The sequence below is a fragment of the Magallana gigas genome, chromosome 1, assembly GCF_963853765.1.
Source record: "Magallana gigas chromosome 1, xbMagGiga1.1, whole genome shotgun sequence".
NCBI classification, from domain to species: Eukaryota; Metazoa; Mollusca; class Bivalvia; order Ostreida; family Ostreidae; genus Magallana; species Magallana gigas.
In genome coordinates, this window is record NC_088853.1 from 47701338 (window position 1) to 47726611 (window position 25274).

General features: G+C 35.3%; 1 protein-coding gene across 15 annotated transcripts in view; it reads left to right on the top strand.

Annotated features, from left to right (window-relative positions):
* The first annotated feature begins 1454 nt into the window (after positions 1 to 1454).
* LOC105334159 (tight junction protein ZO-1) overlaps positions 1455 to 25274 on the top strand; it is an 89817-nt gene continuing 65997 nt past the window's right edge. For 7 of the 15 annotated variants that reach the window (XM_066069117.1, XM_066069142.1, XM_066069141.1 and 4 more), the window contains exons 1-4: positions 1456 to 1750; positions 12702 to 12921; positions 14044 to 14137; positions 15045 to 15074. In XM_066069117.1, the coding sequence (XP_065925189.1) occupies positions 1471 to 1750; positions 12702 to 12921; positions 14044 to 14137; positions 15045 to 15074 (624 nt within the window). In that variant the 5' untranslated portion in view covers positions 1456 to 1470. Of the gene's footprint in view, positions 1751 to 5931; positions 5955 to 6097; positions 6236 to 10094; positions 10303 to 12701; positions 12922 to 14043; positions 14138 to 15044; positions 15075 to 18382; positions 19706 to 23470; positions 23639 to 25274 lie in introns of those variants that run through there. The other 8 variants (XM_066069149.1, XM_066069155.1, XM_066069162.1 and 5 more) reach the window with 7 other exon arrangements.

The window sequence follows — 25274 nt, forward strand, 5'->3', positions numbered from 1 at the left end:
GCACAGATTGCATACAGTCTTTAACTCAAAACCATGCACGGCTGAATGGCCAGCAATAAAATAGACAGGCCTGCGTCACAATACTACATGTATATTCGACACAACTACACAAAGTCCAAGCTCTTGTTAAAATGGTTATATTACAACTGCCCTCTCTCTAACTCTTTAAATTAAGTATTTGTAAATTTTTTTGTACTTAGTCTTTCCAGTTTAAAACTAATCGTTTCCATACAATTCAAAAATTTGTAAAACTTTCGTAATATACATGCGCGGATCCAGATTTTTTTCCGGGGGTGGGGGTGGTCCGAAGAATATATGTGTTTACCAGGGGGGCATCTTCGCTAGCCAAGGGTTTCTGATCCGCAACGCTTCGAGAAGCGGTGCGGATCAGAAACCCTTGGCTAGCGAAGATGCCAGGGGGGTCAAAGGCATATTTGTGATGATTTTACTAATATGTAAATTTAATCAATTTTCATTTTCCAGAGGGAGAGAAAGAGAGAGAGGGGGGGGGGGGGGGGGTCGGGACCCCCTCGAGATCTGCGCATGAAATACACAGTATCTATGCACACTTGCTATGCAATATACATGTACATACAAGTAAAGAAATTCAATCTGACAGTGAAATTTTTTCAATTTCTTGAATGATTTTTATATATGTATACTTGTATATTATTTGTTTTATATATGTATTCATGCAAATTCTATATATTATCATATGTATATACATGTATATACTAGAATGAGAATGCCCCGAACAGAATACTAATATGATTCTTATAGGATATTTTAAAAGGCTATGTAGAATTTTTTTTTTTTTTTTTTTTTTTTTTTTTTTTTTTACAAAATTTACATATTTCATCTGAATATCTTTCAAAAGACAAACTTTATTTCAAAGTTTTACTGGAATTTAAAATCTCAAAAGAAAGGTTTTCGAGGAATATTATGACTATCGTAGAGAAAATGTATATGATCGATGTTTCATATATATAAATATACATATTTACGTTACTGCAGTACATCTCATACACTGAAAAATTAACTTATACATTTTACAATCTTTATCAATTATCTAGCAAACAGTATACCAGTTGATGCGAAATACGTCCTGAAAATCGTTTTATATGTGTATTCGTTTATTTATCCAACCGACACATGCGACAGGTGTCATAAACATCACCACATGGAACAGGTAAAAATTATATCATAGGTGGCGCTTCTATAGCGTCCACAACTTCGGATGAGGCGCCTGAAGGAAATACAATTTGTCAAATCATTTTCTTTGTTTTTCATTTAGATAAGATCAATTATATGCAAAAGTTATTTAAAAAATCAAACAAAAGTTATAACCTACAGTAGAAACATTGACATACTTTATTCAAATGAAATGATGACACAGGGTTTTTAGTTTTCGTTTTGTGACAGTTTAACAAATGAAATCTTAAAGATAGATTTTCAATCAAAACTTTCAAGATGGCGGGGAAGCAAGGAGTTACGAGACTCCTAACCCGTCATAGGGCTTCTCTCGTTCGAGACTTGGACACGAACAAAATTTTACCTCATCTAGTAGCTAAAGAAGTTATCTCCACGTCCGAGGAACGGCAGGTGCTGGACGTGAGTGATCCTCGGGAACGGACAGAGGTCCTACTGGACATTGTTGGCAAAAGGGGGTTGGGTGCATTTCACGATTTCTGTTCTTGTTTGGAGAAAGTTGCCCCTCACCTGCTAACAGGGTTTCTGCTAGAGCATTCTGGTAAGTCGTATTTTTATTATTACATTCATTCCTGACTCGTGTTTTTCAATAAACATTCCTAAGATTATAGAAAAAGTTTAGAAACTTTAGGTAGTGGAAATAATTTTTGCCAGATACTTACAGTTTTGGTAATGGAATTCCCAGTCACTAATAATAAATGAGACACTGATTTGACGCAACTGATTTAGGTTCTTTTGCATGAGTTCTGTTGTTCATGTGAATACTGAAAATGAAAAATTAGCTAGCTCGCGTTGGGATACCAGGTAGGGGAAGTAATAGAATCAGTCAGACTTTTCATTCTTCAATATATGCCAGTGGTAATTTGTGTGGGACCAAATTACCTAACCTATGTGTATGACAGTATTACTACTTGAAATGCTTTCATCTTACATTATATATTTATTGTGTTTAATTTAATGTCAGAAAGACAATAAGGGGATACCGTATATCCCGAAATTTTCGCGGTGATCTAATTTTCGCGACCTTTTAGATCGCAAATTATTGAATACACAGAAATTCTATCTTGTATCATTTTATATAAGGAACTTTTTAAATCGCAAAAAATGACAGTCGCAAATTAAAAATGTTTCAGATTTTCCCCATTTTCGCAAATTTTGTGACATGCAAATAAAAAACGGATATAAGGTAGTAATACACAACTGGTATCGCTACAGAAACAAAATAGCATTAGCTTTATGTTATTTTTTGTTCAGAACAATTGTAAAAGAATTTGCTCAGTTTTATCACAAATCTTACTCATGTGTACTATACACAGTATGGCTGATGAAGCATTGCGTTTAGTGATGACAGTTTCTAATCGGTGTATATTTCAATTGCGATTCGCAAACAAAGATTCTGATTGAGGCATTTATATGTAGACCCGCCCATATATCAAATGCATGTTGAGAACATGATGCTAACATGTGGAAAAAATGTCAGTGAAAAACTTATAAAGTTGTATTCTCAAGTTTAAAAGTTACATACAGAGTTATTTGATAACAAATTGGACGACATTTACGTACATGTGTAAATAATGTTAGTGGAAAAAGAAAACAAAGAAAAAGTTCTCATGAAGCAGGGACGAGTGCATATAGATTAAAGTCACAGATTGTAATTTGCTCATCAAATAACATTATTCTGTTTATTGTGAAGAAATTCGTCTAAAACTGTTTAGTGAAGAAATATATTTTACTTTATCGTTTATAATGTAGCAAACATGATGGGTGAAATGATCGCTTGAGTTGAACAGACTGTTTTTCCTCACAGACAGTTTGCTGCAAAATGTAAATCCACGGGAAAATTCAAGTTGACATGTCGTGAAATCGATTAGACAATTTACAGTGTATATCTTCACTTATTTGCTTACAATAAACTGTACTGAAAATCTCTGAAACATTGTCAGCAGCTATGTAAAATGAGGAAATGTTTGGTTTGTTAATAAACATGGTAATTATAAAATGGGGACTCAATCTGCACTTGAATTTTACAATCTGAGGTCGATTAGCGTGTTTGAGAGAAAGTCAGCATCAAGTAAAGCGTCAACATCAGAAGTAAATATTGATGAATATTGAGGTGCCTGTAATAAAATGAATGTTTCTACAGACTGACTGAGTTACAAAATCAGGGTAATCACAGATCAGTCCAAAATTGGACACGTTTGTGAATTCCAAGTTTTGTGTATGTTGGACAGTGTTGGACAATGCACTGTTGTAGAAGTGGGTGTGCCATTGATCGGTTGAAGTTCAATAACATGCAATTTATGCAATATTGTCAGTATCTGTTGTGAATTCCTTGGAATAAGCTACAACAATATAAATATTGCCTCAACTTGCATTGATTGATGCATTAAAAATGATTGAATTTATTGGTGAATTTGCAGAATGAAATGGGGGACCTAGCTGTTTAAAATGGTGTATTTTTGACATTCCAAAAAACAAGATGCGATTATTGTGAGAACTCTTGGTCAATTATTGCAGTGTTTAGTTTTTTGCAGTTTTGAAACTTTTATTTCAAGTTTTATAAACTGCAACTTGCGATTCAAATTGTTTACGTAATGCCCCCGATTATGTCGTCACTCAATACATCAGTCTATTGGTGTATACACCCATGCTGGATTTGCGATATGCTTGCTTTAATTGACACAGTTGTGTCAATACTGCCTCAACTGAATACATTGATGCGTTAAAAGTGATTGAATTTATCAGTGAAGCATATTGCTGAAAAATATGAAATGGGGAATCTATAGCTGTTTAAAAAATGTGTTTTGACATTTGTTTACACCACAAAAACATGAAGGTATTAAACTTTACTTAAGTACTTCATAAATGTTTAAAATCAAGCTCTGGCAATGATGAAAAATGGGTTAAAATAGAAACCCTGCAAACAGTTTCATATTTTATTAATAAGTTTTTATTATTAAAATGTATTAATATCAGATATGAATTACTTCCCTTGGATTGAAAAGCAGATTTAGAAATTGAGGTTTTTTTTGCTCCAATGTTCCTGTAAAGCATAGATGTCTTTTATTTTGGTTTGAGCTGAGACAAACTGTATGGACAGAATGTTCATTTGTTGCTCACTGCTAACTTATAATATTGAAGTGTGGTTTTTCTGCATCCATTGAAAACAAGTGTCCTCACGAAAAAAAAAATCCGTGGGAACATATACTGTGGTTTCATCAATATTCGTTGAATACCAATTTTCGTGGATTTCGTTGTAAAGTTAACCCATGAAATTAAATGTTCATTGAAATGCAATTTCTATTAACATTTTGTATTGATAGGGTCATTGGCCACGAATTTACGTATCCTTGAAACTGATTTTTACTTTATCAACGAAAATTGATACCCTTGAATAATAATGAAACCACAGTATATAGTAAAAATTTAAAACATGTGATTATATTTTAAAGTAGAAATCCTTGAATAGCATCTGTGGGAACATACATGTATATAGATGTACTCTGTACACTACTGTACAGTATATTCTATATAGTAAAATTTTTAAAATATATGATTAAAAGTAGAAATCCTTGAATCGCATCTTTACACATGTACATTAAATTGTCCATTTCAAAAAAAGATTGTGACCAGTTAATTTCAGAGTTGTAACAAAGAGCGAAAGACCATTTTTCATGTAAAGCATTATCCATGTGTAATTAACAATGAATTACAAAGATAATGGACCGAATTAAGACTTCACCACTGTCAATAACAAAGTTCTCAGTGAATAATAAACAAAGTCGTAAATTGCTAAGTCACTGACGGAACCCTACACCTACACCCTACTGTCCTGCATGTGTCCACTGGGCCCTGAGTTCAACAGTGCACGGCTAATTTTGGTCTTTGAGTGATTGATATGATTGACAAGGTCGATTGACATAAAAAAGATGGCTGGAATCTTTTCAGTAGATTTTGGTTTTTTTTGTGAGAAGATCACTACATTTACTGATTGAGAGGTGAAACGGTTCCACTGTTCAATTATTAGAGGTTTTATTAAAGGTTACCCAATACTGCTATGGAGAAGACTTTTCATGATTTACTGCTGACATTTATATAATTGATGCTTTATAAATATCAAATATTTGCTATCTGATTCAATTTATGTAAACAGTTTACAAATGATAATTTTTTTCCAATTACAGTGAACGTGCAGTAGAAATATAAATCAAAAGTAAGATTTTGAGTGAAGAATTTGAGAAAATTCTTTTTGACTTTTAGATAAGTGAAACAGCAAGTGAATGCAAATATTTGACTATTGCTGTTGTTGCACTCTTTTTTCTCTAGTTTTCGAAGTGATGTGTTTTAGTGATAAAACTGTCAAATATATGAAAAGCTTTTAAAGAAAAAGAGATGAGTAATCTTTGAGTTGTTCAGTTTGTGCATGAATTTTTATTTCATTGAAATTTCTGCTCATGAAGTTTAAAAATCTAATATTTAAGTGAAGAATCTCATAGACCAATCTTCAATTACACTTAACAGACAATTTCTATATAATTCTTTTTGAGATGATCCCCCAGTAAAAAAGTAAAAGTTGATGTATTTTTATTCGTTGTTATTAAGTTTTGAGATGCCCCCCTAGCGTGGCCCAGTGTCTCTCTTGTTTAGGTGATAGTAGTACACACACCGGCAGCACAGACTCTGGAGAGAAGCCCCGAATACACACAGGTAAATCTAGGTCAAAGACGCGTAACGCTAACAGACAGGTAGGAGATTTTTTTTTCAAAAATAGTGCTGTAAAGTGGACAGTGTCACTTGCTGTATTTAGTTTGCTACTGATTCACTACAAGTATAAATTGACTATTGTGCCGGGGAAGTGTCTGTGATTTCGGAGGCTTTGAATTTTCAGTGTTATATTTTGCTATACCGAGACTTGTTGCCAGAGTTTAAACATAGGCTTTTTAAAATTTGTTTGTTTTTAAATTGAGCACTGGATCACACAGATTTTGCTGTTGACATTCAAGTGCAGGGAGAGAGGACGATAGAGGTTTGTAAATGTTAGTGTGTCAAAGGGGGAAAAGGTTCACCATATTACATATCACATAAAAAATGAGAATAAATGCAATGGATATTGCTCTCTTTTTTCAATTGACAGGGTTCAATGTTTAAGTTGTTGAAAAGTAGAAGTGGTTAAATATGCAGGTTGGAGAAGTACTGTAGGATAGACTTCATTTATGGACCTCAAATCGAGTTGAAGGGTTGGGGGGGGGGTGATGGGGCATTGTCAGGGGTCAGTTGAAGGAGCAGGGCAGAGAGAAAAAGGGGCAGTTTGTTTACCAATGTCTTGATTTGTAAAATTAAAAAAATTTGAATTCTTTTTGGAAAAAAAAATAATTTAGTCCCTGTCATTGTTGTGATTGTGGATTAAGTGTAAACAAGCTCTATGAGTTCACTCAGGAGTTGTACGGAGGACAGCCATTGTTGTGGAACCATTTCAGGCCTGTTTATTCTGAAGGGCAATTAAGATGTTATCTTTTAATTAATGCATGTCAATATCAGCAACAGGTCAGCCATTGTGTGGAGGTGACGGCCACTCAGTGTAAAGGCCGAGTTCATAAAGCAAGGAGGGAGGACTGAGAGATTAACGAGATTTTTTTGTTATTTTTTATTTTTTCAATCGGATTACGCAATTTAAAATTAAGTTACGGTTTACAATTATCCAGAGCTTGCTTTGATTGGTATTGAAGCCTGACGGGTTTGATAATGAAACGTACGTAGTAAAATATAATGGATGTTTGATAATGAAACGTAGTAAAATATAATGAAATACTGTATGTTCTTTCATTGTAAATATTTGTTCATTATATCATATTTACAATATGCTTTTCAAAAAAATAAATATTTCCTTGTATCTTTCAGATGTAAATGTGAGGTGTATCAAAAGCAAATTGCACAAATTTCAAAGTCAAGGCCATACCATCTGATTTAGCCGTTAAGAGTTACCTAAATACGATATCGGTCTTAAATCTGTATTTGTGTGTCTTCAAGTCTATATATAAATCAGTTTTGGAGCATGTTTTTTTTTTTGAGCTGGTTGTTGAGCTGGAAGGTTGATGCAGCACAAGTTGTATAATCAGGGAGTCCTGTGATAAGCCCCCCCCCCCCCCCCCCCCTTCAAAAGTATTCTCTGTGTTCACCAGGACCAAGAGCTTCTCGTCAGTGTCACGCTTAAGTTGGCTGAAGACGTCAAGATTGAGAGAGTTTTATAAAAAGGAAGCTTCTAAATTTGTTTGATGATAAGGTACAGTTCCTGTGACAGGGATGTATAGAAAGAGGTTTAATTCTTATCTGATGGGAAAGAAACCAGATTTAAAAAAAGCTGCATAGAAATTTTTTTTTTTGGTCGCCTTTGTTTTGACATTGAAGCTGCATATTGTATTACATTGGGTAGTATAGTTGAAAAATAAGAAAATAAATAAAGCAAAGTTAGGTCTTGAAAAGAGAGAGAGAGAGAGAGAGAGAGAGAGAGAGAGAGAGAGAGAGAGAGAGAGAGAGAGAGAGAGAGAGAGAGAGAGAGAAAATATGCTATCAATGTGTTTTCTCTCTTTCTTTGTTCATTCGGTTTTGAACATACGATATGAGGTACCTTAATCATGTGCAATATTGACCACAAGAGTTGAGCCTAGGGCTGCCATGATGTAGATTAAATGTGCCACCTTATTTATGCAAAGGTTTGGTGTTTATCTCAAAGAGATTGAGTCATAAATAGGAAATCTACTCATAAAAAGGCTATATGCTTGCACACTCCCGAACTCTGATTAACATTTTTTTCAACAAGTGTAGTCAGATTTGAAGGGGAAGAGGGGGCTATCACAAACTGACCTTTCTTCATGTACCTGTTACATTAATGTGTTAAGAACTGGGGTGCACTGTTGGGGTGGGGGGGGGGGGGGGTGAAGATTTGTGTGGAAGAGTTGAAAAAGATTTTTTTTGGGGAATTACAAAGTATAAATTCTTGTTGAACTTACATGTCTAAAAATATCAGTGTGGCAGTATGTTGACAAAGATTTCTTGTTATATTATTCATTTCACAGAATAAATATAGAAAAACAGTTATATTCTGTATCAATGCATGTACATTTTTTAAAGGGAGGGTAAATTTCTACATCTCGGAGTTATCCCCTTTTACAATCAGATAAACTGTTTTGAGTGGTGAAGATAACATGACCAATTTCCATGGTTATCGGGCAATTTCAGATACCTGATGTACGAAAATGTCTCTTTTGATTGTTTACATTCCATGTCAGCTGAGCTCTTGTTTCTATGTGAAATGTGATAAGGATTTCAAGACACTTGCAGGCTCGCTCCCAAAGAGAGACTGATAATATGGGGGAAAACTCATCATCTTTTTTTTTTACAGGGATAATGTTGATACAGGGCAGAAATGTTTGTGGTGTCTACCTAATTACATCACAAAGTTAATGATTTAGGAAGTATAAAATGCTGAGCACATGCAGACTTTGTAGGTTATGCATGATTTAATTGCCTCCCTATCATCCAAAAATTTGGTTATCAGTTTAATGGGCACTGGTGACTTGTAAGACCACATTTATTTATGGTATTACAGGCCTATCACTTATGATAAAGCATGGAAATGAGTTTCCTGTTAATCTGAGAAAATTTGCATACATTTATGAATGAATTGAATTCTTGCATTCTAGAATAGGTTAATAATTCTTGGCAAGGATGTAATACAAGATTACAAGACACTTGATCAGTGATGGTTTTTCTTTTAAAATTATTCCAGACATTCAACAAATTGTTCTTTGAATACATGAAAAAAGGTAAATGCAGGCATACCAGTAAATCTGTAACTTGAAATGAACATTTCATGACAGCCTCTGAAATAAAATGTTTTAAATACTGTGCGAATGTTCTTAATATGCATGTTTAAAGAGTGGGTGGAGGGGAGAGGGGGAAGGGTGGGGTGCTTATAAAGATTACGTGAATTTGGTCACCATATTATTGAAGCAGATTAGCAATGAAATTCATATGAAAGTCAATATTACCAAGCCACTGCCTGATTTGTGATGATAAACTTGGTGACAGTTATGAATTGCAGGGTCTGTCTGAGCTAGCTAACTTGCATGTATAACGATACTCTGACTGTTTGTATGAGCATCAAAATGTTGTAAGGTTTACTGTTGTTTGCACCTTGTGACATGGACAGACACACTCCCCATATTTATTGTACAACCATGACTATCAGTTAACTATGGTAATTCTGTCCTCCAGGTAGACTCGATCCAGTCTCTGAGTCATTTCCTTTGGTTTTCTGTGGTTTCTGTGGTTGTATTGCGGTGCCTTGGAAGTGTGGTGACCTTTTGCCTCCACACTGACATACATGCAGTGGTTGGTCTATGTGGTTGAAATAGTGGCTGCAATGCCAGTCCTTACTCCTTATTGAATATAAGAGTGACCCACAGACGTATAGTAAAAATGATTTTTTCCTGTCCCCAGGAGTCAAACTGCAGGACCTGTCTTTAGGGTAAACCCACAAACATAAGTAATATGATTCCCCCTTAGTCAAATATCTCCATACAATGCTGTCTCCAGAGGCCTCGTCATTTTATGAAGAAATTTTGTATCGGACAAAGACTTGAGAGCTAAAGACAAAGAGAGTCTCAGAGAGAATTTTCTCTTTTTAATTGACATCTATATGTATGATATTCAGTGCTAACTCTTCTAGCTTAAAAAATTGTTATCGAGACATATTGCGCTTGATTTAAAAGCTTTATTGGGAGAATAGGTTCTCTTTCTTTTGTATAACGGGGGGTGTAATGTCGTCTATTATAGGAATTAGTGTACAAGATGTAAAAGCAAAATATTAAAATACTATCTACAGATCTTAATGCATTTAAATGGTTCAGGGGAAGTGCTTTGAATACAGTGTGAGAACTACCCTCTCCCAGGCCTGCTCGCTGAGTATTACGTTACCGGGGGAGGTTCAGGGATGTCGGCCTGTCTTTAGGGGAGAGGTATTGGCTCGGAACGCTGTAGGTGAAAATTGCAAGTCAATTAGGGACAGGGTTTTTCAGAAGTTTTCTGTTGAAGGTATGTAAATGCTGTTTGGAATTGGGGGAGGAAATTTAAAGTGGATGTTATATCTGTGAATCATGATTTTACCTTAAGAAAAAAGAAAGAAAGAAAAAAAATCAATGTTTGGTACATTGGTTTGTTTTGTCAGGTACATTGGGTGACTCACGTAGGTAATTTTTTGAGTCAAGTCTGACTCTGGTATCTATGTCTCAGATGTTTGATACACATTGTTGCATTGTTGCATTGTTTATCAGGAGCTAATGCTTGTGTCAATATTGACTGTGTACATTAGAACCACAGAGAGCAAACCTCTCGTCTGACACAATGGAAGCATTAAACTTAGTTGTCGGTTTTAAAAAATAATTAGAAAGAAGGAATTAATATGTTTTTTAGCATGACCAGCCTTTTAAGGTGAATGACATAACTGTTGGATAATTAATGAAACGAGGGAGAGGTCTGGTAGCAGGAGATGTCAGGAGTCTAGTTTCCTGGTCTTCTATCGTGAAGAAGTGTGTCTCTTTCTTTATAGCTTTTGGCCAAATAAAATTGTAAACTATGATATATACAGAAGGGGAACAAAACAGAGAGAGAGAGAGAGAGAGAGAGAGAGAGAGAGAGAGAGAGAGAGAGAGAGAGAGAGAGAGAGAGAGAGAGAGAGAGAGAGAGAGAGAGAGAGAGAGAGAGAGAAAGGAAGAGAGGGGAAGCAAGAGAGAGAGAGAGAAAGAGATAAGAGAGAGAGAGAAAGAGAGTGAGAGAGAGGAGAGAGAGAGAGTGAACACAGTTAAACCTTGTTTTAAATGGTTCTAAACGGGATTGGGGAAATTTAAATTTAGATATAAGAGATATTTAAAAATTGGAGATGTAATCATTGAAATACTTAAAAAAATGTAGTGGTTGGAAACTCTATAAATAAATTAATCATATCCATGGCATTCGAGATATGGCTATTTGAGATATTGGAGTTGAGCTATACATTAATTGACTAATGCAGGTTTTCTCTTATTCTCCGCAGAAAAGTAGTCTTCACTTCTTAAGTTCATCTAGATATATTTTCTCTGTATGTTCTGTTTGTCAGTTTTGCTTGCAGTCTTACACTCATTCTCTGGGCATGTTCAAAATGCAAAACTTTTCTCCCCCTGCTTTTTTGTAAACTTAATTCTAACAAGATATCTGGAACATATCTAGAGCATTGCAAAGCTGAAATGATTGCGACACTATAGCAGACAGGTAGATCTGTGTAAATTAGTCTTTGTGACCGTAAGTGAGTAATTGTTTGATTCCTGTGATTATCGGTACATGTTCATTAGCCTGTGTTTGTTGACGCTATCTTAATTGCGGTGCACCGTGTGTGTTTGACATGGCTTGACACTGCTCTCCGCGTGCAAGCTAAATCACTGATATTTAGATTAAGATGGCTCTTTTTTTTTCTTGGCTTTTTTCCCTAGTTGGTTTTCAAAAGAGGAAGAATCGGGTAATTAAGTCTTGACACATGTTTTTTTTTTTCCAAGGACAACATTGAATTTGGACAAAATAAGATTCAAAAGGGGCTTTGAAATTTAAACTTGAGTTACATACACATATCATGACCATCTATCATAAAACCAGATGTAAGTTAAATTTAAAGTAATGTTGCCTGCAAATGGTATATATATACATGTATAAGAAATACCCCCAACCACCATCAGACTACATATAGATTGAATTCTTTTTTTAGACTGGCTTTTTAAAATGATTTTGTTTGTGTTGATTGGACTAGGTTGGGACAACATCCTCCAGAAATAAATGTCATGAAGATCATATTTCTTATTTTTTCAGTTGGATTATCATTTAACATTCACTGGTTTCAATTGGATAAAAACCCATGTAGTTAAAAACTTGAGTTAGGTAAATCTGTGATTCAGATTAGAATGGAAAGTTTATTTAGTATGAAAATTTAAGATGAAATAATTAATGAAGAAAAAGGAGATTGAATTTTTTGTCTTGAGGGTATGTATCTCCGTAAGTTAAAAGTCATGTAGCAAAGGTTGCTGGTTCAAATCCCACTTAGATAACTTAATGTTGTGTGCTGTCTCCTTGGACAAGGAACTTCATTTCATTTGGAAAAATGGCGTATACTGTCCTATCCATGGGGAGTCAATGACTCTCATCTGCTAAGCCCAGCAGAAAATGGGTATTAGTGTGGCTCTATGAGTCAAATGGCTGCAAAAGGATTAACTTTCTATGATTTCCTATAGACTTCATTGTAATGCTTGATAATAAAATCATTGATAAAACGGGGATTTTTTTTTAACAACAGCTTCTTTTATTTCAAAGCTTTGAACCAAATATGTCTGTCATTGCATTACGTATTCAATGAATTTGAAGATATTTATTATGCATTTCCTTATAATAATTACATGTCTTATCTTTGACAGGAAGTCTATCTCCCAATGGAGAGGAGAAGAAACCCACTCAGGCGTTACAGCTAAGCCTGGAGTTGGCGCTCAATGAGCGAGATCTCATGCTCAGAGAGAACGCTAAGGCCATAGAGGAGCGAGATCAAGCCATCAGACAACTCGAGCTGCTCAAGAGTGAGCGAGATTCAGCGTTCAGTCTCGAGAATAACACTGGAAAACCGTCCAAAAACACAAATACGTACGTACTATATATTGCAATTTGGGAATTCAGGAGAATATTAGAACCATTTTAACAAGAGCTTGGACTTTGGGTAGTTGTGTCAGACAGGAATGTGACGTTGTTCTGTCTATTTCTTTGTAGGCCACTCAGCCATTGCTCTTTGAAATCAACAAGATTTGTCTGGCATTTGAGCTAAGACTACACAATCGGTGTATACCGGTATTTCGCTTGAAACCAGCGTCATTTTAACTTGTTTTGATGCAAAAAAACCCAGATAGTTACATCCTACTGAAAGTCCAAGGCCTTGTTAAAATGGTTCTATATGATAAATCAGGTGTAATGAATTTAATGTAAAGAGGAAAAGGATATTAAGAATAAGTGCACTAAATAATCTCTTGTTTTCGCTCGGACTGAAATATCAAACTTTCATTGGTTTATACATGATACATGACTGCCGGATATATCTCTATGTCCGTCTAGTGAGAATTAATATTCGGCAAAATGGCCAACACTTTGCCTACTCATCTCGACAGTTCATAATATTTAATACCGAAATAGGGATTCGTAAGTTCTTCAAAGATTTGGATATTTGCCCTTTGAAAAGTTAGTTGCCCCTTGAATTGACCTCATATTGTTGTGTCTGGAGCAGAATAAAATGGCAGCATCAAGATTTTCTCTAACCTCTGCAGAGGAAAAGGAGAAAATGTTTAAAATTGAACAGCAGCTAAACATTATAAGTAAACAAGGGTGCAGCAAAGATTTGCAAAGAGTATTTGAAATGTAGAGTGATAATTTTCAAGAGTTTGATTAAGCCTCTATAAAAATGGACAAGCGGTAAGGCCACTTTTACATGGATTTGCGTAGATCATTGTGTTTTGTGAATAAAAGTCTTACTTGTTAGTTCTCGGGAAAACATAACATTTATTATGTTTGTTAATGACTGACTATAGAAATATATTGGGTTGATCATGCAATCTCATAGATGAGATTGATCAACCAGATAGTCAGACAGTAAGACATATAATAAGTGATATTATTCTCATCAGGTTTGTTTGAACATTAGTTTATTATTAATTATAAAAAGCGTTCTAATTTTTTTTTTTATATTTTTATAATTTTTTCTAATTTGGATATATGTAGGAAATCGTCAGAATTGAGTCCCCCTGCCCACAGGAAAAGTCAAAGGTTACTGGACAAGTTCAGAGAGATGGAGCCAGAGACAGATCAGGAAGATGTAAGTATTGTCATGGAGACATGTTAACTACAAAGGGTTGTCATGGAGACATGTAAATTACAGTGATGTCATCGAAAGATGTAAATCAGGAAGTGTTGTCATGGAGACATGTAAATCAAGAAGTGTTGTCTTGGAGACAAATATATAAAGGGAAAATGTGGATGTGTCATGTAGATTTGTGTTTCAAAAGTCAAGTACACAGTGAATTTACAGATTCATTTTAAAATAATTTTTCTAAAGTTTGCTTTAAAAAGTGCTAATGAATTTGAAAATGGAGAAGAAATTAAAAAATCAATATTTTTGAATATTGATGCCTGAGTTTTATTCAAAGATTTATTGGCCTGTCAATAAATGGAGCAACTCAAAATAGACCTTACTCAACAATATTATGAATGTGTTGTTTGAGGGTGAGTGAACATGAGTGAAAGATTTATATCACAGCACTTGAGACATATGTTTTGAAAAGAATACCCCAATTTATGTGAAATTTTATTGTAACACTCAAATTATTGTAAAGGTGTTTCAGCAGTGAGCCAGATTAAAGTTTAATAAGTGAAAGAGTAAGCTTTTTTAGCTATTTTTTTTAGTTTATAAAGTTGTGCATAGGTTTAATTACAAATTCTTTCAATTGAAAAAGTACAATATGGACATTTGTTGACTTAGAGAAATCAGCTGATGGGTATTCATCAGAAAAAATCTCACTATCTACTCATTCTTTACTCAACCTTGTGACATCAAACAATCTCTCCTCAATTTAAATCATTTCTATCTTTCTGTAAAAAAAAAGGAAAGAACTTGTGGAGTAGCTGTGATCTGCAGAATTGGTTTGGAGTTATTCCCCTTTGGATGTTCTGCATTATGACTGAATGTATAATGTGTTTGACAAATATTTCAATTCTTTGTGAAGGGCTTTGTGAAAGCACCGACGAAGGTCAAGGTAAGAGAATGTGCATGCCATTGACAATAACTCCTAACACTGCTACCTACCTCCCCACTCTGTCCTCCTTACCTATCAGTTTCATAGGTTTCATAGGAAGCAGGTATTTAGTCTAAACTGTACATTGCAAATGCTGGAGATCAGGAGATGTAGCATTTGATAGCTATAATCTTAAAACCAAGTACATTAAGAATATTTCTTAGCTAGGAATGCTTTCTTTCTTTTTTGGCCAGTTGTAAGGTAAAATACAACTGTATATGTGATATTATGAAATCATTTTTTCATGATCCTAAATATAAATGTAAAAAATACAGTGTATTTTTTCCCCACTTCTCAAAAACAAAATATTTAATAGGTTAAACTCAGCCTGATACATTTATAGTGACATTGGTTTGTTATGTGGGCTTTGTTTTCTTGCTTCATATATACCATTGAGTGGCGAAGGCCTCTTTGATTAAACATCAATATCTGAAATTTCAAAAAAAAAATTAACTGTATTCATTTATGCATGTGATGAAAACTTTTTATAATGTTTAATGTATTAATCTTCAGAAGTTTCATGTTTTACTAATTGTTAATATTGCATGCTTTAATGTAGTTTGTACTTGTGAATGTGTTATTGTTTAGTAAAGATAAATTTTGATTAAGTTGTTTTGATGGTTTTGTAGTTTACAGAGTTATCTCCCTTTTTGCTAATTAACCGAAACAGATTTGTGTGCCTGTGTCTTTTTTGTGTGGAAAATTATCATTTTTTGGGGGGTGGGGGATGGGGGAAGGAGGGTGCAGATATTTGGCCAGATCATTCTAGTACAGCTCAAATTACTTTAATCATTTAAAAGCTTTTACAGTATTATATAAAAGGCAGGGAGTGAATTGTTGACATATGTGCATGATATTCCTTTTTTATTAGATGAAAAATTTGAGGTGATCTTTTGGTGCTCAATATGAGCTGTTCCTTATGGGACAGAGTTTGTGCTGTGTTGGCATTTTTTTTTTCCGATCAAATTAGGAGATTCTTTATCAGGATAAGATTAATCAGGACCTAGACTGGGTGGGCCTGTGGTCCAGATGCTAATGAAGGCTGTGTGTCTGCTCCATATCAGTAAAGGCAGGCATGACCCAGAGGTTCATTGATAAAATTCCACTATAATAGAGCCCAGTTATCAGGGAAAACAATTAACATTTTGTCACAAGACAAAGTAATTTACATGTATAATGAAGGAGGCACAAGGAAGGGTGCTATGGTGATAGATAGAGGAAACATGTTGGTAGAAATTCAATGGTTTAATTTCTGCAATGATTTTAACTTTTAATTGCATGTCCTCTAATGAATTCTTATGAGATTGTGATATTGAATGGTTAATAGTAAAAAGAATCTATATATACAAATATTTGAATTGATATTTTATTATTGTTGAAGAATTTTACTTTACATGTGGATGAACATAGAATTATTCTATGACAAACTTTAAAGAGTAAATTGATCGACAGAAATCCTCTGTGATAGGCCATGGGCCTGGTCTGTGACATATGATCCTCTCGTAGATGGAGTTTCATTAATACATGGAGGTCTGTATGATACACATCGGTGTATTGCCGACACACACTGTCCAAATCTCGGCTGTCAATCCTCCTTACGTGTGTGACGGATGACGACCGGGGATGAGGTGGGAGCCTATAGCCCGTCTCAGCTAGGAATGTGCGTTATACACCTGGAGGGGGCCTCTGGCTAGAAACCGGCGTGTATCAGTAATCTACAAGACTGGCGGCCCGGTCAGACTACACCTGTAGGGGGCCCCTTGTAACAGGTAACCAGGGCTCCTGCGTTATACTTACCCATGTAACTTGTCAGGAAACAGGAGAGCCGACAACCATCACAGTACTCAATGATACTCGCAGGGCAGTGACTGACTGAGGGAAGCTGTTAGATTTCCAGAGGAATTCCTTAATTCCGGTGGAAAACATCTGCAGGGACAGAGGTTGCTCCTTTCCAGGAAGTTGACCACTAGGTGTTAGGACTGTTCTCTTTATCTCTCCATCTTTGGACAACATTCATTTTCCTATAGGGAGCTTAAGAAGGAAAATAATGTGAAGAAAAGCCAAGGTGCAATATACGTATGGGAAATTTCTTTGAATTTTCTACAAATTTAATTAAAGCAGTCAGCTGTACAGTTGTTGAAACAACCAGTGTACGTACTAGTTGGGTTTTTTTTCCTGTGTAAAAAAAGAGAATTTCAGGAGATTTTGAACTTTTTGTTCACCATTGACCCTACAACCCAGAGCTGACAAACTGACGTCATCTTGTCAGCAATATTCTGGAAGGGGCAGATGCTGGTAGAAGATTTTCAGGTTATTAATTCTGTGAGTGACAGTGCAGTATGCAGTCATTAACAAGTTTCATATTTTGAACATACCCAATATCTGTCTGATCAATTCAGCAGATAATTTTTAAAACATTTTTTCGCAGAAGGAGGAGAAGCGCTATAAAGTGGAAGTTATTAATTTTGGACACTGCAGCTCTTTTATGAGTGGAGATAAAATTTTTGGGAATGAAGCACTCCACCTCACGCTGTTAATAAGTGCATTTCCTGTGTTTGATTTCAGTCTGCATTTACAGTAACTTCTCTATCTGAAAATCCCATTTATTTGTGATATTATCCAAGTTCCTGAGCAAGGTGCAAAAAGAAGATTGTGTCCCTGAAATCGTAATTAAACCCTCAGTGCACTTTATTCTGTGTTTGAACAAGTTAATATGTGTATATTTTTCTTTGGAGACACCTTTTGGGGTCCATTCGTAGAACTTGCAGATTAGTCGCGATTCCTACATGAGAGGGGCCTCACAGTGAAGCCACCAGTAAATGAGTGACTGACTTTGGAGATCAGAGATAAATTGGGCTTATATATTTAATATATAGGGATATAGATCTCTGAACTTTTTAACAAAAGGGGTTCGGTGCGTACAGTGTAATACATACATAGGGGAGTATTTAACCTCATTGGGATCACACTTTCTCTCTGCCGTTAGGGATTAACCTTTGTATTTCCTCTCAACACAGAGACTTTTAAAAATTTTGTCCTGGCTTTTAGATATTCCAGGTCCATACTAGCCAGAAAGGATTGCAGGTTGAAGTCTGGATAAAGAGAAAAAGGGACACTTTATATAGTCTTTGCCAGAATTTGTGTCTGATGTCATTTATAGTGATTTGCCTCTCCCTCAAATTGTGATCATTGTGGGGGTTTTGTTATTTGTTATATAACTTGTGTTTAGGAAGTGGAACCAAAATATCACTGAGTTTGTGTTTACCTGTGATGAATCACACCTGGATATTTACCTGATACAGGTGAGAAGGGGAACGCTGAGAGGAGACGCAGCAGCAGTTTGACCTAAATTTTCCGGCTTCTAATCAGGTCGATTGGATTACATCACTGTAAAGTACCGTCTTTAAGGCTACTTGTCTTATTGAGGGAGTCTGAAGTCCAGGAAAATACCACCGACTGAGAGAGGGGATTTAAAGAGTTGGACTCCCTGTCCCACAACAAAGGAGGCACTATCTCTTTGTACTCATTGAATCTGACCATCTCTCTCCGAAATTCTTCCTTTTTTCTTTAACGCCTGCAGGGTGTCAAATTTAGGAGGTGTGAAATTTGTTCCGTGTTTTAAAAACAATATCCCCAAACAGACCTTGTGGATTAGAGGAGATATCTCATTTTAAAGGGACCCGATCGATCCAGCTTATACTTTCTATCAAAGATAAATAACTAGTCAATGACTATATTAAATGCATTCCTTTGACATGACACAGGGACAGACACTGCATGAGAACTCAGAACATTTCTAGTCGTCTAGTTTGGGGTGAAATTTTAAGCAAATTTCAATCCCCTTGACTAAAAAGGAATTTCATTCTCTCCGAAAAAAAGTTTTATTTTTGTATTTCCTGACCCTTTGTTGAGAGGTTGGAAGAAATGAAACTGATATTTGTGTGACAGTGAACGATTGTGAAAAAATTAATTGTGTCCAAGAAAAAAATTAGGTTTTTTTTGCTTTTTGAAATGAGACTGTTGCATGCAATGGTATATCTTGAGATGGACACCCATATGTTTGAATAAAGGCTTCCCTGGATTTAGCAAAAAGCCATAAAAAACATTTACATGAATGTGTTGCTATTAGAGAGGAAAGGAAAAAGGTGCATACAAGGAGTTTAGAGCCTGGGTCTCATTGAATAGACATCATCATCGAAGCTCTCCATTATAATTAAAGCTCCCAAAGTTTGCACAGTAGAAGTCAATTCACAACAGAAGATATTTAGTCCATTGTCAGGACGGAATGAGCAGAACTGACTGAATAGAGCCTGATCTACCCCCCGAAAAAATAATACAGTTGTAAAGTCAACAAGTCTTGTGCACAAACAAGGATTTCTGACAAGGAATTCATTCCACGGTGTACATCCACATTCCAATTTGGGGTGTTGTATTGTTAAAGGAATATGTGAAATCCTTGTTCGAAAGAAGTGTTGTATGCTTAATACGAGTGTGTGACAATGCATAGGAATAACCCATTACGCTGGTCCAAGAGTCTGTCAGACCTACACGCCAAGAACATCAACTTCTGGCAGAACGTGCTCGACTCTCAGGTAAGACTGCAGCTGCAGACCCTGTAACTTGTATGGCAGTGGCCTCGGACCTTGAAGCTTTAGGCTTTCTAATGGCATAAGTTGTTCCCTATTGATCCTTGCAGCCTATGCATCCTGCAGCATGCAAGACAGTTTTTGTTCCTATTCATCTCTTGCCATTCAGTTCAGGCTGATTTTGATTTTTGTTTTTAACAATTTTTCCAAAATTTAAACGCTTACAATCTAGATAGATAGATATGGTTATGGTTTTGGTCTTAGCTTTTAGCTGCCTTGCAGTTTATGCACTCTACAACTATTTGGGTTCTGTCTGTAGAGTTTCAGTTTCTATTTAAGTCTTGATGAATCATGTTGGACAAGTTGTTGATTTGCCAAAAGAGGTTTGAGATTTTGGTTGAATTAAGGCATTGGAGTATCTCATTTACATAAGCTGATGCTTATAATCAGTGTTGTCTGATTACCTGCCACTATCATGCAGATCTTATGCTATCATGCTAATCCGCCATCTCAAACAACAAAATTAACAGTAATATGGACTAATTGGCAGGATTTTATATCCTCTATGTTGTATGGTGTTAAGTACACCCTCCCTCTCCTTTCTTAAGAATCCTTTGCAAAAAAAGTCGGGTAGTATGGTATGTCTCCCCCTAAAGAGCAAAATAACCGACTCATTTAGAAGTGATAACAAGGCTTTAAGTTAATTATATAACATTCAGAACTTAATTTGTAGGCCTTTGAGGGACTAGATTATACACACATTTGCAAAAGATAACAACTGAAGACTCAATTAGCTCTTAATGGCAAAGCTCAATTCATAGGCGTTTGAACAGGGAAGCAGTGATAGACAGAGAATGTTGGCTTTGGGTACACATGATATGGGTATTGTATTATGCAGCACTGGTTGGCTAATCTCATTGAAGGCAGGTCATTATGATGATAAGGGCTATTTGTACATACTAAGTAAGCTTTTATCAAATAGGGTGGAAATGACCTGTAAATAGAAGGGAATCAAGTCATTTTGTTTGATCGCCAGAATAATGATAAACCACTGTCCACTGTTTTGTGATGTTTTAGCTGGGTCTGATAGGCTTGCTATAATGGTTAAAATAATACTGCTCTTGCAATTGTTACAAGCTGGCTTACAATAATAAAGTTAATACATCTGTTTGAAATGAAATGCTGGTTATTTGTACATGTAACTGTTTCAATGAATTTTCTTTTATTTTAAAATTATAAACTGAGTATAAGTACATCGCTAGGTGCCTTATTTATATGTAAAATCAAAATAATGAGTTGTACAGGAAACAAAAAAAAAATTCATGTAGTCAAGGTGTAGTTTTAGAGTTCCGAGATCAATTATTACATAATAAAGATGGAGCCTTTGTGACTTTGTCCAAGCTAGGTGACATGTTACAAGTGATTTGACAAGATTAAAAACCAAAAAGGTGTGGGAGATTTCTGTGAGATAGAGGTGTAGAGAAGGTTGTAGGTGTCCAGATGGGCTGTGGAACATTCATACTATAAAACAGGTGCTCCCCACCAGCTGATGACAATTACCTGTGTGTAACATGTACAGCTTTCCTCAGGGTGACATGGTGTTTTATGGCATGATGTTGTGTAACAGCATTCAGGAATGTGTTTGAGGATATCTGTTGGATCATCATGTGTGTGGAGAGAGAGAGAGAGAGAGAGAGAGAGAGAGAGAGAGAGAGAGACCTATGGAAGAAAAGGAAATGGCATTAGAAAATAAAGCATGATGGAATAAATGAGAAAGGAAAATCATAGAATGATTGGGATGGGGAAAAAAAATTGTCAAAGACAAACTTTCAAAGTTATCTATTTTTGAATAACTCGAGACTGCACCGAAATTATTACAGGTACACGTTATTGAGTGATGCAAGAGCATGACGGGGATATGAAAAGGTATTTGCAGGATACCGTGTCAGATATGCACCTGCATTCCTACAGGTTACTCATGTGTGACAGTGAAACCACGGAGGCACCCTGGGGGCAGAGAAAGTGTGGATAGAAAGGTGTGAGCATGTGAAGGTGGTACATGGCATCAAGATAGTGCATATATAGAAAGATTGAAACATTAAAAATTTCAAACTATGTATTTTCATGAAGCACACCATTTCTATTCCAGTCCGTCTCAATTGAGAGTGAAATTAATTAGCTCATTTTTTAATTGAGCTATGGATGGTAATTGGACAGGTGTAACTTCATTGTTCCGGCTGATTGTTGGGCGGTAGGGGGCTGTTTTGAACATCATAAATGTGTCATTCTTTCAATTATTATGAGTTCTCCTTGCCTTTACAACATGTTAATTGAAAACTACATTCCATGGGAACTGATTAGATGCTGTCAGAACTCCTGGGAATATAAACTGTATTTTATTAGCATGTGACATGTATAGCTTGATAATAGTCTGATAGTGGCTTCATTTTATGCTACATGTAGGACCTCACATTTTAATGAATTAGCCATTCATGCAATTCCAGACATATAGAGAGATTTGGATCCCTGTAATCACGAGATTTCTGGGATTCAATTAAAGGAAATTTATTTCAAAAGGATATTGAAATCTCGATATTAAGGTGAGATGCAACAGTCCATCCATACATCAGTGTTAATATTTTGGATTGACAGAGAAGAAGAGAAATAATTGTACAAGGAACTGTCAAATGCTACACTGTATATATATATATATGTATGCTCTAGCTGGTTTATTTTTAACTTTTTTAATCAAAACTGGTACAAAGTGAGATTTTCTTGAAGGTCATCCAAGTTACAGAGGGGTGGCTGTAGATAGAGGTCACCTTGAACATTTTGTGTGGGGCTCTAGAGGGGGGGACATTTCTATTATGATAATTTCTATAATATGTTAAATATTCCTATCAGTATATTGTTATATAACTAAAATCTGTTCAATTTCTTTTTTAAAAAAAGAAGGGGGTGTTTATTTATTAAGTCATTGTTTTATTGAACTGATCTATTTTGATTGTTATAGTTGACATTTTTTGATGTATGGTTTTTTAATCAATGATAAGAGTACCAACTTTCATTGAACTTTAAGATTAACATTTGATGGGTAACAATTGTATAGCTGTATTGTCATGGGTTCTCCCCATCTTTTGACTTGAGCTTAAACATTGATTTAATTCTGCTCTATTTGAATTAGAAATAGTGTTAGATACTATCTGCAAAGTAAGTTACTGAAACAGTACACAATATGACTATAAGATCAGTGTACTCTGAGACTAGAGCAATAGGGACATGTATATGTTGACAGTAACTGCCATGGAGACTTAATACAGATGCATTAACATGGAGGGTAAGCTGTTGAGAGATTATCACTGGTAAACACTGCTACAGAAGTACTACAATTAGTATATGTACCATTTCAGGCTTTACAGTCATTAGTATATGCACCTCGCGCTTGACACTACAGTCAATGCACTTGAATGTTTTCAAAACTCTGTCTGATAGAATGGTATAATATATGCCTTGATGGGGGAGAGAGTTGCAGAAAATTGTCAATAAAATAAATTTTAAAATACTTTAATCCTTATACACTGAAAATGGGTCTATTGCTTTTAATTTTTCACATATAATTTATCCATAAACCTTAGACACAGTGAAGCATTTTAAAATAAGAAAAGAATTGGTATTTAATTTTGAAGGTCGTTGCTGGTAACAGTTCCCCTCCCTTGGGGCCCCATAATGATGACAGATAAGTTTTTTGCACAAAAATATTCAATCGCAGAGCGTGGACCGTGTTACAGTGTTAAAGATCCCGTGTCTGTGTACTGTGTCGGTGTTATATAGTATCGGCCGGGTGTGTGGGGATCTGATCGTAGTCTGGAACTGTTGATTATTTTTCGGTGATTCTTAATTAAAACTTATCGGGAGGGATTTTATTCAGTCATATTATTGGTAAGTGTCCATTGATAAACTGAAGCTAAAGTCAAGACAAAAATTTCAGAGATATTGTGTAACATCTAGTTTATAACCAAGGTAAAATTAAATTTGGATTCTTTGAATATTTCTGAATCAAAATTTGAACATCGAAGATTCAAAGTTTTTAGTTAAAAAAGTAGAGGTATTTTTTGTTGCTTAACTTAATGCATTTATCAATTTAACAAAGCCCAAGTTATAAAGAACTTACTTATACATGTACTGCATACTAATGCATGTATTGTTTTCTAAGTCAATTTACTAAAATGCATTAAGGTGTGATTGGTATTTAGGTCTCCTGAATGGAGATTGTAAAAGTATTTACAAATTGAATAGAGCAACTTCTGTACAAAATATAGTTTTGACTTTTCATGAGGAACGGCAGGCCACTTGAGCAATGTTGAAGAATAATATGATATTGAATTAATTTTTTTTGTGTTGTTTTATTTTCACAATTGCTGTACTTGCATAGAAAATTTGTAGACCACCTTTCATATTAGAACTTTTTATCAAATTTATATTTATCTATTTCCTGTGAATTGAAAGTTACTTTGTTGTTGTAAGTTTGTAGATATATATATTAAGAAAGATAGCAATAACCTTGAAGATTGAACCAAAGTCATTTGAATTTATCTGAAGTATAAAGTGACACATGAGAAATTTGTCCATTAAGTGCATGGTTTTAGAAAAGTGTGAAAGTATTACCAAACCAAACAAGAATGACCTTAATACTTTTGTCAAGGTCACATGAAATTTTTCAGGAAGCAAATTGATTAGGGGGGGGGGATACACTTATCAACAATTTTGAAAAAAGAAAGGATTATGGTTACAGTTATGTCTAACATTGCAAAAAAAGGGGGGGGGGGGGGAGCCTCCCCCTCCCCCACCCCCTTAGCCCCCCGAATCTGATGCCTGTGATATATGTTAAATGCTCTCAAAAGTCCATTCAGTGCAGTAGTAGATGATAGTGAATGGTAAATGTATTGAAAGTCTTAATCCAACTATCATAGTTTTAAAGTAACATTTGTCTTTATATTGAGTTCTGTAAATTCTTGTATAATGTTGAAACCTTGCTGTTTAAACCTGAGAAAAGCAATTCAGTTTTACCTGCATAAATGTGTATAGAATTTTGTCCATTAAAATATCAAATTTCCATAAGAATGATACATTAGTAGCACCATGCAGTTACATAAGATTCTGTCTCAAGGACAAAGGAAGTTAAATGATACACTAAAGCTTTGGGATACAATACATGTATTTGAAAAATGTATGTATGGAAGCCATCATTTTTTTGTTTATTGAAAGTTGTGAAAAAGAGTATGTAACTCTTATATATCTATCATCTACTAAAGAGTCACCGATGCAAGGACACCCCCCCCCACCCCCTTTCCTCCAAATTTTTATACCTCTGACAAAGTCGGGGGGGGGGGGGGTTTACATATAGGAATCATCTTGTCCATCTGTCTGTCTGTGCAATCATGTCTGCTCCATGTCTTTCTTATGGAGGAATATTGGAAGTTCCTACTTCACAAAAAGATTGCCTATGACCTTAGAGTGTCACGAACTTGACCTAGGGTCAGTTGTGCAAGTTCAAGGTCATTGTTTAGAAAAATTG